The sequence below is a fragment of the Bacidia gigantensis genome, assembly GCF_019456465.1.
Source record: "Bacidia gigantensis strain McMullin 20006 chromosome Unknown contig_295, whole genome shotgun sequence".
In the NCBI taxonomy this organism is placed as follows: domain Eukaryota; kingdom Fungi; phylum Ascomycota; class Lecanoromycetes; order Lecanorales; family Ramalinaceae; genus Bacidia; species Bacidia gigantensis.
In genome coordinates, this window is record NW_025408608.1 from 1,635,788 (window position 1) to 1,650,155 (window position 14,368).

General features: G+C 49.6%; 6 protein-coding genes across 6 annotated transcripts; 4 read left to right on the forward strand and 2 right to left on the reverse strand.

The window, feature by feature from the left end:
* Positions 1 to 368: 368 nt before the first annotated feature.
* Positions 369 to 5,163, reverse strand: KY384_008543 (uncharacterized protein; the record flags this gene model as incomplete). Its single annotated transcript, XM_044817032.1, has 6 exons — positions 369 to 882; positions 941 to 1,092; positions 1,183 to 1,908; positions 1,958 to 2,308; positions 2,581 to 2,891; positions 3,168 to 5,163. The coding sequence occupies 6 exons, from the start codon at positions 5,161 to 5,163 to the stop codon at positions 369 to 371; spliced, it is 4,050 nt and encodes a 1,349-aa protein (XP_044666397.1).
* A 62-nt stretch (positions 5,164 to 5,225) lies between these two features.
* On the forward strand, positions 5,226 to 7,266 carry KY384_008544 (uncharacterized protein; the record flags this gene model as incomplete). The annotated part of the gene is made up of 2 exons (XM_044817033.1): positions 5,226 to 6,999; positions 7,049 to 7,266. 2 exons carry the CDS (start codon positions 5,226 to 5,228, stop codon positions 7,264 to 7,266), a joined length of 1,992 nt encoding a protein of 663 aa, XP_044666398.1.
* A 941-nt stretch (positions 7,267 to 8,207) lies between these two features.
* On the forward strand, positions 8,208 to 9,576 carry KY384_008545 (uncharacterized protein; the record flags this gene model as incomplete). The annotated part of the gene is made up of 2 exons (XM_044817034.1): positions 8,208 to 8,513; positions 8,575 to 9,576. 2 exons carry the CDS (start codon positions 8,208 to 8,210, stop codon positions 9,574 to 9,576), a joined length of 1,308 nt encoding a protein of 435 aa, XP_044666399.1.
* Positions 9,577 to 10,133: 557 nt separating this feature from the next.
* Positions 10,134 to 10,907, forward strand: KY384_008546 (uncharacterized protein; the record flags this gene model as incomplete). Its single annotated transcript, XM_044817035.1, has 1 exon — positions 10,134 to 10,907. The coding sequence occupies one exon, from the start codon at positions 10,134 to 10,136 to the stop codon at positions 10,905 to 10,907; it is 774 nt and encodes a 257-aa protein (XP_044666400.1).
* A 222-nt stretch (positions 10,908 to 11,129) lies between these two features.
* Positions 11,130 to 12,422, reverse strand: KY384_008547 (uncharacterized protein; the record flags this gene model as incomplete). Its single annotated transcript, XM_044817036.1, has 3 exons — positions 11,130 to 11,657; positions 11,717 to 11,764; positions 12,186 to 12,422. 3 exons carry the CDS (start codon positions 12,420 to 12,422, stop codon positions 11,130 to 11,132), a joined length of 813 nt encoding a protein of 270 aa, XP_044666401.1.
* Positions 12,423 to 12,884: 462 nt separating this feature from the next.
* On the forward strand, positions 12,885 to 13,315 carry KY384_008548 (uncharacterized protein; the record flags this gene model as incomplete). The annotated part of the gene is made up of 2 exons (XM_044817037.1): positions 12,885 to 13,136; positions 13,196 to 13,315. The coding sequence occupies 2 exons, from the start codon at positions 12,885 to 12,887 to the stop codon at positions 13,313 to 13,315; spliced, it is 372 nt and encodes a 123-aa protein (XP_044666402.1).
* Between the last annotated feature and the right edge of the window lie 1,053 nt (positions 13,316 to 14,368).

Below are 14,368 nucleotides of genomic sequence, written 5' to 3' on the forward strand. Positions count from 1 at the left end.
GCTTTGATGAGGGATTGAGTATTGATGTGTGCTCGTATGTTTGTATGATTATTGTGGCCAAGTATTTCCAGCGAGCGGAGGTACTGTGCACATGACTGTTTCGCTTTATGTCATGCAGGTCTTTGCAGTAGAGTAGCCGGGCGGTGTACTTGCTTGATAATTACCTCAGCTATGAAGGAAATCTAGCTTTTATTCTATCTCAAACAGATCCAGTCATCGAGACTGTCTTTTCCATCTCACACCCATATTCTCCCCTGTATATCTCATCTCTCTTCCCTGCTCCATCATACCTATCTCCACGTCCCCCCTTTTCTCCTCCACTACTGTCTCCACCTCACCCCTTCCCCACCCCTCCCCCATCCCTTCCCCTAAACCACCCCCAACGCCCCCCTGACCATCCCCCTAACAACCCTCGCATCCTCCCCACCCCACCTTCTCCACGTCCCCAACTCCAACCACCGCCTCAACACCATCCCATCCAAAACGCAGCTCGTGCCCGCCATACCGCCAAAACTGCCCCCCATGCCCAAGCCCCTCCTATCCCTCGGATTCCCCTGCTCTCCTCCCGCCCGGAATGCTCGTGGGTTTAAGCCGAGGGGGTGCGAGAGGGTGGATATTAGGTGGTTTTGGAGGGCGGAGAGGGTGCGGTGGGAGGATGCGGGGAGGGGGGTTAGGAGGGCGAGGGAGCCGGTGGGGGAGGTTAGGAGGAGGGAGTGTGGGGGGAAGTTGAGGGGGTTGGGGTTGATGTTCTTGTTGGGGGAAGAGGTGTTGGTGATGGGGGAGGGGGAGGGAGAGAGGAGGGTTGTTGTTGCGGGATAGTGGGGCGTGTGGAAGGGGGGAGGTGGAGGGGGAGGAGGTTGGTGCCCGAGAGGGATGAGGGATCTGTATCGGGTTGGTTAGCTGAGGGTTTTGGGAGAAAGGGGGAGGAAGGGAGGGAGACGTACGCTCTGGATCGTATTGTAGGACATGAATGCTTCCGTCTGTGTCGATGGCTACGATGTAGAGATTCTTCCCGTCCGGGAGGAAAGATACCGTGACCGTCTCGATGGGGTAAGGTGATTTGGCGAAGAGGCGGAGCTGATACGGGTCCTCCTGCGAAAGTATATGTCAATATCCGACTTCCAGTATAGAGAGCACTCAAAAGTAATGAAGAGGATAACGGCCACAAGGGAGAAGACTCACAGTATACCCTCCAAACCAAACCTTCTGTAACGCGTCCCCTATAACGCACAGCCCCGTCCCTGGCAACTCCCTCACCATAGTCGGGAAAATCTGCATATCCATGAACGCCACAGGCAACAAACTGCCATCCTCCTTCAACCCCCTGACCAGCGTCTTTTGTCCATGCGTCGACATCAAAAACCCCTGAGTCCCGACGCTAGAGAGCGAAGTCACAGCCCCTTTCGTCTCTTCCTTCGCAATCAGCTTGAAAGCCCTCCCCGTCTCCGGATGCTCTGGATCCGGCACCACATCAATGATCGCCAAAACGTAGATATGGCCAATCATGCCCAAGTCCTCGCCCCTTATAACACCAGTGCCTACGCAAACGAGATCGGCTCGCTCATGCGTGATCTCTGAGGTCTCGAGGTTCACGACTGAGATGCAGAGGACGACTTCCCAGGGATCAAGCTCGTAGGTGGAGATTGTGCTGGTCGTTGGACGGTCGAAGAGCTGCAGGGTGCTTTGGTCTAGGATGGGAAGGACGGGCTCGTCCTCGGGCGGAGAAATACGGAGAGCTTCGTCGTCGGGTAGTTTGAATGGCATGCGGGTGAGGGTACTGAGGATGTAGGCCTTTTGAGGGGCGTGGTAAGCTAGAGCGTTACATGGGGCTTGGAGAGGTATGCGTTGGGTTACAAAGCCTGTGGTATAATCGTTTTGCGGGTTCAATTGAGCAGTGATTATCCTGTCCTAAAAATCTGATGAGTTGAAGATGTGGAAAGCTAGAGGTTGAACTCACGTTGTTGGAGATGAATGCGAAGCCACTCCTGCAATTTGGCAGGTTCAAAGGAATGATGCTTGTTAGGTCCCTTTGAGTTAGATGTATGATTCTGAGAGGAGAGGAAGCGGTCTTTAGGATAAAGCTTGGTGTAGAGCCGGATATTGAGACTGCACTATAGCCTTGAACATCATTCAATACTCGGAATGAATGCTGTGGCTTGATGAAGTCGTCTTCCATTTCATCTTCATCTATTGGTGCCGCAAAGTGAGCATTCGGAAGCTTTAAAAATCGAAGAGCAGTGTCTTTGTCGCCCTCAATTTGGGCTTGGTAAGGTTGATACACGACAACATCGTCTTCAAATGTGCGAAGCTGTTGATGTTAGATTTCAACACTCAATGAATTTGGCCGAGACTCACAAGCAGGTAGGGGCTTTTGCTGACAGCGTCTCCAATATCCGCTACCAGAATCTCAACGATTTCTTCTCGCGCAACGGATCGCCGAATGGTAAATTCTGTCGAAAGAAAGGGGGCAAGAGACTAAGACCATCTGCAACAAAGACCGGCTTTTTCAGATTCGGTAGTCGATAGATCTAAGTAGCGTCAGCATTTGAGGTCGAGATCAAGTTGCTGGAGCTATCTTACCTGCAAGCCACCTTTGACCGAGAGTAAGAATGCTAGAACGTTACTCGATTCTTCATCGTCATCCCCGTATTCTAATCGCAAGGCGTCATTAACGTCCTCGTAGAGTGATCCGGCCGTCCACTTAGTCTGCTGGAACTTCTCTCCTTGAGATATTTCATCTAGATCTCCACTTTCATCTGCTACGAGGATTGTCAAGCTTTCGTCATCCTTCGTCAAGAGTACATATGGGTCTGCAAAGGTAGCAGTCTGTACCTTAGCCTCCAACTCTGTATCTTCGTCCCCAAGCGGGTACATCTGGGCTAGGCCAAAGTCTGATGATCGTTAGTAAGGAAATCAAAAGCATGAACTGAAGAGAATTTCAAACGACGTTCAAAGGGTGTAATGACAATGGACAAGTTTGGTGAATAGATTGTATTGATTTGAGCTATTTGATAATCTGCATACAATAGGCAAATTGCTCCAGCCCATCGATTGAAGAGGTAACCATACCATGATACAATGGCACAGAATCTTCGAACTATGACAAGACTGAGGATGGGATGTAGCTACGGGGAAGAGAATGGTAGAATGGAGTGAAAACAACTCACCGGTGTCAAAGGTGCGCACTTCCGTAGATAATACTTGGACAATCCTATTACCATCGTTCAAAATGCCACACTCGATCGCAGCTCCAGCATCGGAGTCAAATTCAGTACCACGTACTTCGTGAAGGGCTCCGTCACTGAATTTATAGACGCTGGACTTGCTGACCCCATCTGTCTCTCCAAAAGCAGCGATGAGGTACTCATCGAAGGAATAAGCATTAGTTGTGCTAACTTCCTGCGCCGGCTTGGCAGGGAAGGCCCACAATGATTTTGCGCCTGAGATATCGTGCTGTGACGTTGGCCTGATTCCCAAATAACGCTGAAAAGACATCAACGATCCCGCTTTTCCTCGACTAACAGTCGCCAAGAGCTCATCTCGTTGGTCTGGCACAAAGTCATCAGTAGTGCTTGATAGGGTTCGGCCTAATGTGATGTCGGTCAATGGCCCTGTATTCAACAGGCTGTCGTGGACTCGAAACTTGAATTCACTCTCTGGGTTGTCGGATTTCAAATTGTCGGCAAGTCCGACTGCGTCGCTTGGCTTGTCCTCGGCATATAGATCATCGTCGTCGTCGTCCTCAATATCGATATCATCGAATTCAGGTGAGAGTTCTTTCTCCGTTACGAGGTCTACACGTGACGGTTTTCGCTTCAGTCGATCGGATGATCGTGACCAACCCAGGACGACCGAATCAGCATCTTCACTCCCCAAAAACATACGCCCACGGCCTATGATGGTAGCGCTAGAGGCGCCAGTCAGCAATGGGCTATCGTCGAGGCTTAAGCGGTGTAGACTAAGACCAGACACTGATCTACCGTCAATTTTGAACGAGAGTATTAGCAATGCGCCTTGGTCCTCAATCAAGAGCAATTCGGGGCTGTCGTACCCCAGCTGCTTGATCATGCAATGTTCCAAGCGAAGCTTCAGATCAGCCTGGTCAGCCAGTGGAAACGAGGTGCAATGCTTAGCGGCTTCATTGACCGCAACACCATTTGTCTTTCCCGACGGATCCACATGAATGATCTCATTGCTGCCAACCAGTAGAGCGCCACCAATAATTTTAGAAAGTGGGACGACCTCGAAGAGATCGTATGGAAGGTGGGTCACGGAAAGTAACGAGGTTGAAGCACGCTGCTCAAGATCCAGGTTGTAGACTGCGTACGTAACGTTGTCTTTGCGATTAGCCAGAAGTGATGTCGACGTAGTAGTTTCTGATGAAAGTATCCCGAATGTTGGCTCTCGATATTCGTAGAGAAAAGATAGATGAATAGGGTGCTTCAAGGTTGGGTCCAGAGCGAGCAAAGAGAGGACGAATGATGCAGCATAAGGAGTCTTCTTTTTCGAGTCGTCGCCTGTTTGTTTCGAGAGTGAGATCTTACGCTCTAGCTTCCCTCCATCTAGCTCGTCATCCTCGTCTAACGCGATGTCATCCCCAAGCTGGTGGAAAGGTAGGATCGCGATATGGCGCGCCCCGAATTTGAATACAGCACAGCGGCTACTCGGATCTACACTCAGTATTGTTCCGCATTTTGTGAGGTCAGGGTCCCACGGACTCGGAAGGATATCTTCTCGCTCGTAGTAATGGATTGATACGGTTGAAATACTGTGGCACTCAGGATCCCACTCCACCAAGCTCAACTTCGCGTCTCGTATGGCTACTAGTAGAGCATCTCCACCTGATTTTGACCGTAGAAGCTTGACTTTTGCGACAGATGTAACCGTACCGGCCAACTCGTATTCTGCAATCAAGACAAGCTTGGTGGTCTGTACGCGTTCAGCACGGACTGCTGTGGGAATCTGTTCTTTGCCATTGGCGAGGCCGCCCGGAGCTTGTGAAGCTGGAGCGTCATCTGTAGTGGCGACGATTGATTTCAATGAGAAGACCTGAAGCAGTGAAGTCTTCACGACGATGAGATTGTTGGCGGTTGAGGACAGGAAGGGTAGGGACAAGGAGTGCGTCACGGCCGTAGGAGGCGTCAGCTCGGTGTAGCACTGCATAACCGCACTTCAGTGAGATACATCTCACTTCTGCGTAGCTCTCGGATTGGAGTATCCCATAGATGCTTGACGGCCTCGAATGGGAAGAGAATGTTCTGGCTTTGTCTCTCAAGGAACGGTCGACCGATGCGGAAGGAATGCGCGATGATGCAGGTGATTTCCAAGTTTCAGGCTCCCCGCTTGAGCTCTTCAACTTCAACCTTCCACCTTCCACTGTCCTGTCTGCTTCCTCATCTTCATGTATCCGAATTAGCCTTCATCCTCTAGAAATGGCTCTCATTCAAACGTCGCTCATATGGGTCGTCTATGCCATTGCGCTCGTCTTGACTTTAGGAATAGCCTCTATCTTCGTCATTGTTTATCAAGCGCCCCGAGAACGCTCAATCGCAGTGACAGTCGTCTGCATATTCACTCTGCTGTCACTCCTGGCCACAGCACTGCTACTCCCTGTCGACGTCGCCCTGGTGTCCTCTACGACCTCCTCTAAACAGGGGAAGCGGAAACATTGGGCTACCCAAGATGAGGTGGATAGTATTGTTAAGACGCTCGAGATTGTCTACTATTTCCTATACTCTCTCGACGCAATTCTGTGCTTGGTAGTGCTACCGTTCACCTATTTTTGGCATGAAGAATACGATGAAGTGGACGCTGACGAGGGCAACCAAACCTTTGGGCAAAGATTCTGGGGAGCGTTCAAATACACCATTGCATTCATTTTACTCGTCGTCATCCTCTTCATCATAGGGTTTTTCGTACCGGTAGCCAAAGATCGGAAAGGTGCCCACTATGACCTCGAGTATTTCAAACATCTTTTGCACGGAGAGGGCCATGGCGAACGCGCCTTGACATTTGCACTTGGTCTCCTCATTACAATCGGTACCCTCATCTACATCCTCTACACAGCAGCAGGCTTTGCCCTACTTCCAATAACCTTCATCAAATCCGCCCCCGGAGTGTCTGCTCCAACATTAAGCGCTAACACCGCCTCTGAACTCGAGCAAAATAGAGAACGTCAGCGACAGCTCGAGATGCGTAACGAGGGACAAGAAGGCGGGCTTCCAGCAAAAGACCGCCGGGAGCTTGAAGCTCTGGTTCGAGAAGAACGAACTCTTGTTCGTCGTGAACGACTTGCCAGTGAAGCCAGCGGAGAGGGCCAAGGCTGGCTGATCAAAACCTGGATAAAGATCGAAGCTGCCTTCCGGCCTGTCAAACTACTTGGAGGCATCCTGATGATGGTACTTGCGATCTTCGTCTGGATATGCATGATTCTCACTTTCGCCGACAAAGCAAAAAATTCTACTTGCAAATCCCATTGCGGGTATGTGCTGGGACACATAAACATATTCAATCCTATCAACTACATTTTCGTACAAGCCGCCAAAGTGTTCCCAATCGACTACATCATATACCTCCTCCTCGTCTTGTATTTCTTCTCAAGCTCTGTAGTAGGCATCGGAGTCATAGGCATCAGATTTCTGTGGCTTGAGATCTTTAAGATCAGAAAAGGTCATACTACCCCTCAGGCAATGCTTCTTGCTACAATGCTCATGAGCCTCATGGTACTTGCTATTTTCTATTCTATGGCGATGATTGTGGCGCCGCAGTATACACACTACGGTCCTCAGACCTTCTGCGACCGAGAAATTGTCCCCGGAGATGGCCAACCAGACTGCTCGACACATCATAATGCTATCAAACCTTGCACCGAAAGATCTACGTCCCTAGCAGCGGCCAGGGTCTGCACACCGAGTGTGGCTAGCACCTTCATCGATCGCATCACCGTGAACTTCTCGTTCTTTGGAGCCGTAGACTTCTGGGCGCAAATTGCCTTCTTTGGTATGTAACTTCATTGCATCAAGTGGAATGTTGCTAAACCAACCATTAGCTGTCTTCTTGATTGTGCTTGTCACTTCTTTGGTTCGGACACCAAAGCTCGACCAGTATCAGCTTGATCAAGATGCCGAAGAAGACGAGGAGGAAGGTCTGCTAGCCAGCACTGGACGACGTTTTGGTGCGACTTGGCAAGATCTCACGGGTCGAGCAAAGAAACCAACGAACAACGCAGGACAAGAAGGCAGGCATGATGATGACGAAAACGAATGATTGAACGACGAGGACCCTATGGCTATGTATGAATTAGTGAGAGATTGCTTCACAGCAGGCGAGCGTTCGAGAACATGATCAATGGTTTGTTCGATTGTTTTGTACAACATATATATCTTTATCATGTTTATCAACTTCTGACAGTGAAATGTCCAATGCTACCCAAAGCTTGATTACTAGGTACTTGATTTTCGCCCAGAAGGACCTTGCAAAAACGTCAACGAGTGCAACACGACCTTTCTGCCCTCAGAGCTGACATTTGAATTGAGCATTCAAGTTGAACGCGGGCCACGACGAAATGTAGCTCTCAATCAACGTGAGACCAGCGATCTTCGACACACAAGACTAGATATAATTGAGTACAGCCAGACATTGACCAACACATCAGGCATGGGCTAATGACAATTGAAGGATGCGGCATCTACATTTACCCGTGATTACTTTGGACTGTGGGGGAGACTGATTTCCATTGTCTCTCATTCGTCCCTTGATTCTGGCGATCAGTATCAGCATATGATCTTTCGGCTTTGCGGCTTACGTATTCCCCTCTCGTGGTTTAGTAATGGAGCCATTTCTGCGGGTCGTGCAGGGACCAGCGAAAATCGGAGGATCCCGCAATGTTCCGAGCGATTTGCATTGGCTAAGGGGCCTCTGAATACATCAACATGTATTTCTGAACCGAAGAATGGGCCGGGGAGCACTAAGGCCCGTCCTTCGAAGGATATGGCGGCGTATGCACCCAATTTACATGCGAATGCGTTCTACGAAATGTGCATCTCAAGACCGCGCCGACATGCAAAGGAACGTCACAAGAGAGATGTCCATGGTCACGAAGATATATAAAATGATCATGGCACGATTTGGCAGCCAGTATTCAAGAGTTTCACTACTTTCAAGAAAGTCCCATCGATTTTCTCAGTTGCTTGATACTATATAACAAAATGGGATCAGTGCCACATCTCGACCATCATCACACCTCCGACGACTTTACTTTCAACGTTGCTATCATCGGTGGTGGGATTGGTGGCCTTGCACTTGCACTTGCCCTCAACAAGTACCCCCATATCAACTACCAAATCTATGAAGCCGCGCCAAAGTTCAGTGAAATCGGCGCCGGTGTCTCAGTCGGGCCCAACGCACGACGAGCTCTTGAGCTGATCGGCCCTGATGCCTTCAGAGCACTCACTGACCATTTGACGAGTAATCTGTGGCCTTCACACCAGAACACCTGGGTTCAGTACACTATCGTTCGCCACCCTATTTCGTGATTACGATGCATTCAGTCCTCGCTGACATCAGTCGATCTAGGGCAAAGGCCCCAATGCGGACGATACAATTACCCACCAACGCAATGCCTACGGCCAACAATCTATCCACCGTGCCAAATTCCTTGACGGTCTGGTTCAAGGTGTGCCACCTCAGCGGGCTCATTTCAATAAGCGTCTCGTCCGGCTCGAAGATCCTGCGCCACATGATAAGCCTGTGAAGCTTTTCTTCAAAGACGGCACAACCGAGACCGCGGACTGCGTAATCGGCGCCGATGGTATCCACAGTCCCAGTCGAGCGTACATTATGGGGAGCCTTGAAGCGGCCAACCCTGTCTTTTCTGGAACCGTCGTCTACCGTAGCCTAGTACCTATGGATGAGGCTGTGGAGAAATTAGGCGACGAGTATGCAAACAATTGTTACATTTCATGTGGCCCCCATCGAGCAATTATGAGCTATCCCATTGAATTCGGTGAGCTTCTCAATGTTGTGGTCATGGACTACAAACACGAGAATTGGGAGCATGAGAAATGGATTGTGCCTGCAGACTGGAACAACTTAAGCGAGCTCTTTGAAGGCTGGGGACCTCAAAGTCGTGGCATCATCGAGCTCCTTAATAAACCTGATCTTTCACTTTGGGCATTGCACGACATGCCACCCACGCCCACCTACTTCGATCATAATGTAGCGATGCTAGGGGATGCAGCGCATGCGACAACACCCTTCCAAGGCCAAGGCGCTGGACAAGCCATTGAGGATGCACTGGTCCTGTCAAAGGTGTTGGCCAAGATTGAAGACAAATCGCAGATACCGAATGCATTCTCGGCTTACGATCAAGTAAGAAGGCCTCGCAGCCAGAAAATTGTCAGCACAAGCCGTGACGCTGGGGAGTTGTGTGGCATGACTATGGTGGGCGTCGGCGGAGATGTGGCGAAGATGAAGAAGGAATTCGATGTGAGGATGAGGTGGATTTGGGGCAGGGATCAGAGCAAGCAGTGTGCTGAGGCAGTCGAGCTGCTCGAAGAGTCCATGGCAGAATGTTGAGATGGTAATAAGGACACGGGTGAGTATTTGCATTAGTGTAGTGTCGGAGGAAGATGTTCTCTAGATCATGAGCAACGCCCATTCATTAGAGTTATGTCAATATATTTCCTTGATGTGGTCGCTGACCATGTTTGTTGATATCGGATCTCTACCTGGAGGTGCTCACCTAAAGACCTCGCTGACAACGGCAGGCGGAAGGCTCCTTGACGGACCTTTCCCGGCCCCTTTATAAATCATGCTTCTAGAGTATCAACTTTCTCTGCACCCCACGGCAAGCATCGCTGTTGATTAAATCTTCCGCCTTTACACTCTCTCTAATTTCACGCGTTTAGAATATGCCACTTGATCGGCGAAGTTATTTACAGACAGCCTGGAATGCTACCGTCAAGGCTATCGGAGTCCGGCAGGAGAACGATCGAGTCCACGGAGTACAGTCGGCCATTTGCCGTCATCATCCTCCTTATCATCAGTAAGATTGCGATCTTACCGCCTCATGTTCACGACTACTCTGCCTCTCAAATTGGAATAAAGAATCTATATATGAATTCTCACTCAGAATGCCTTCCTACGCAATTCTCGGAGCCACAGGCCAGACGGGACAGAGTCTGCTCAATATTCTATCTAAATTACCAGATAGACAGATTCATGCCTATGTTCGCTCGAAGTCAAAATTAGAGCGCATGTCTCCAGACGTCTGTGCGCTTCCGAGGGTCAAAATCTACGAAGGCGACCTCAACGATTCGGAGCTCATTGCCGATTGTATCTCTGGTACACAGGCCGTCTTCCTGACTGCCGCCCAATCAGATAATATGCCTGGCTGTCGCGTCGCCTGTGACTCCGCAAGAATCCTTGTCACCGCTCTTGGCCAGTTGCGGTTCAAAGACCCTACGGCGAGATTGCCTCGGCTTGTGATGCTCAGTTCCGGTACTATTGACGAGCATCTCTCTCGCGACATGCCTAGATTTGCGCATTGGATGCTTTTCACGGCCTATTCGAGCGTCTATAAGGACCTAATCGAGGCGGAACAGTACTTGCGTGATAGACAAGATTGGATCTCAACTACTTTCATTAAACCTGCAGGGCTTGTGCATGACGCCCAAAAAGGGCATCAATTGAGTACCGAGAAGCAACAAAGTTTCTTAAGCTTTCTTGACCTTGCGGCCGGTATGATCGAGGTCGCTGATGCGGAAGGTAATCAGTGGGACAAGAAGAACGTAAGCGTGCTGCCAACGGGTAAGAATGTCAAAGTTGAATACATGGCACCCGTATATCTTGCGAAGGGACTGTTGTGCCACTTTTTGCCGAGTCTGTACCCTTATCTACGAGCTTAATGAGCTCGGAACTTTAAGGGTTCCAGACAGCTTGAATTACGCTCATAGTCCCAACGGCTGGCTTTTTGGCTTCGACAAAGTTGAATCTCCGATCAGCATCCCGCAAAAGTTGGATCCAATCCTTCTCCTCGCGTTCCCGAGCATTGAAAAGTGTCATCATTAGGAGATCGTATGCACTGTATATGTCAGTATTCCTTACCTCAACCTGAGAGGCCTGTAGCCTTACCGAACATTCCGTTCTGCCAAAAGGGACAACGTGCCTGGTGGCGGCACAATACTGTCATTCACAATGATCCTGGCGCCGGGCTTCAGTGCGGGAATCAGCCTTTGCAATATTTTGACACAGTATGCGTCTGGCCAGTTATGAAAAATGGCACGCAACAGATATGCATCTGCTACGACTGTTTGATCCGTGAAGAAGTCATGATTCATGAATTTTATCCGGTGGATCAGGTCTCTCGGCAGTCTCTCTGCTGTACCCTCGAGGGCTTTAGGAAGGTCTTGTACCACAAAATTCAATGCTGGAAAGTCTTTGGCCAGCATGATACTGATTGCGCCCGAAGCGCCTCCGACATCGACCACAGTCCCATCTCCAATAGAGTTCCAGTCGAAACTCTCTTTCAATAATGTCGCTGCTCGACCAGAGGGAACAAGAGTGCTTACGGCACTATTGAAGCGCCTCGCTTTATCAGGATGCTTTTCAAGCCAGTCGAACATATTATCCTTGGTATTCTGCGCCAGTGCGTGGCCCTAGGGACATAAATCAGTCCCTTGCACCCACATCTACCATTGAATTGAATATCACATACTGTCTCGTTCGGCTCGCAACCCTTAAATGTATGCATCGCTTCCACAGTCTACTTGCGTCAGTACCCATGACTGTGACATTTGAGTCATTATCCTCCCCAGTAGACGCACCCTAGTCATCGACTGCCAACCCTCGTCGAACATCAGACCCGCCATGTCATACGCTCGTGGATCCTCCGCTAATAGCCGTGAAGCTGCAGTGTGTGCAACAAACCCCTCTCTCGGCTCGCAAAAGCAACGATGCCATATCATTGCAAATCTAAGGATCCGCCGAAGATCAAGTTCAGGAAGCTCACACTGCTTGGCAAGTTGCGTGAATGAGATGGACCCACGGATGGGCACCATCAACGCTACTTGGTACCTGTAAATCGCCTGTAGGCTGGTTCCATTGAGCTAAGATACTCATGGGTACATGGTCAGCAGGTATTGGTCTATGAAATCATCCAAGAGCTCAAATTTTCGAATACTTACCACAGGCCGCAACAGTGCAGTCGGTCCCTGCAGAAGGTCTTGCAGCTCAATAGTGGCTTCAAGTGCTGCTCGACGAGCATCTTCGATATCATTGGCATCTGGAGGAATACCTAAATCTCTAGGTGCGTCGACATTGAAGGATGGAGAAGGAAGGCCTTGAGATTCAAGATACGCTTCTACCGTGGCTGTATTTGATGAAATTGAACACACGAGTTGCGATACCCTACTGGTCTTCATGGTTGCCATTCTTTCCCTGGAAGGAATTGTGAGAGGCTCAAAAGTCTGATATCAATCCTCGTCGGCCAGTCAATGATCTACCCTGGATTTCAAGTCGTCAGGTGCTGTTCGCAAAAAATGGCATTCTCCGACGGGGCGTCCCGATCAGCTTCGGCTTTCCACCCATGAAAGGCCCTATCAGCCGGCTACTCAGGGCGCAGTGATGCAGTCAAAAACCTTGATTTCTATTGGAGCAATGACCTTCCGACGTCGACTTACGCCATGCGTGTCAGACGCTGCATGAAGTTTTCGCACCGATGCAGGTCAGAACGGCCCTGCAGATAAGTTTTGAGTCATCTAAAATGACTAAGCAAATCCATACAGAAGGCATCAAGCCTTGCAGGCCTTTGTACTGTAATATATGGTCTCGTATTCATTTCTCGTTCATCTACGGTACATCTCAACGTCTGTAAACGACCCAAAATGTCCACAGAAGCAACATCGACCTGGACGTCCACAAACAATGGCGTTAAAATCATCGTCATCCAGATCCTGACACTGGCTGGCGTTGGCCTGATTGGCTACAGATTAGGCAACAGAGCATGGTCGATTCAAGAAGGCTGTCTATGCGATCCACGTCTTACCGCTCATGAGACATCGAACTTTGAGCAAGCAGATCCAATTTCAAGTGCAGTGCCCCAAGGCACGGCTTTTTCGATCTGTTCAGCAGATGAAGTCTGATTCAGCTTTTAGTGCCTATCAGACATTCCATACAGACCTTTCATTTGAATCAGAGTTTCGCAAACCCGCCACCCGCAGACAATGAGTCTGAAGCTGCTTGGGATTCTTTGCTACCAAGTAAATGTTTTTCGCCAGGAAAGGATTCGCTCATTGACGGGGTACAGATGGGCTAGGTTACGTCAGGCACCCGAGCTACGCTACGAACTTGTCCGTCGTCGGTGTCTTTCATCAATTACATTGCCTAGTAATGGACTCTTCCTCAAGGCTTGCCAGACTTAAAGCTTATCAGAACATAGTACACTATACGACGAATGTACTACGCAACTCATAGCTCGGACCTAGACAAACCCGACCATATGACCGAGCGCTCATTACACGCAAACCACTGTTTTGATTACCTAAGGCAAGGCCTTCTTTGTTCTGCTGACTCTAGCCTAGAGCCGGCGAAGACTTCTGAGGACGGTTTCTTTGGCTGGGGCTTTCGGCGTGAGTGTCGAGACTACAATGCGTTGAAAGACTGGGCAGAGACGTGGAGAGTTTTCGATGGACATGGCTTCGAGGCCACACTTCGCCGTAGATAGTGGGCCTGTAAATCTAACAGACCAATCATGTAGTGTCAATTCACTGCCGGCGTCTCTCTGTGGCGTGATGGTGAGAGCTGAGAGTACGAATCCGCTCTACTTAGTCGAACGACAAAGCCTGATGGACGCCTTGGACCGCTTTATTATTGCTGACGCTCGTAATGTCAGAAATCTATTCGACATTAGCAGTTCCAATCGGAAGTGCTAGGACTCAGCGGATTGCTAATGGTTCAAGGGCGGCTACACAGATTGGAACCCTAGAGCTAGATTGGACGCGTCCGCACAGTATGGTATCTGTCTCGAAGGGTGGATGACTCATTCCTGCCTTTTGCAGTGCTCTGCCACACCTTCCCTCAGTATCCGCAGCAGACTCTGATGGCGTCTGATGTGTACGTCTTTCGGATAAATTGCTTACGACGCTCCACTGTCCTATAGGCATCTACGCAATTGGATCAAGCAGAGTGAAGAGAAGTTTTCTGATGACCTCACTGAAAGAATGCGAAAGACGATAAAAAGTCATCCAGGGAATAGTTGTGGTGACAGAATGCACGAATTTGACCTACAAAAGTATGAAAATTTCGGCTCTCTATGGCAATCATCAAAGCGTCCTCTACGCGACGCCTAGCTCATATGGGCAAATGCAGA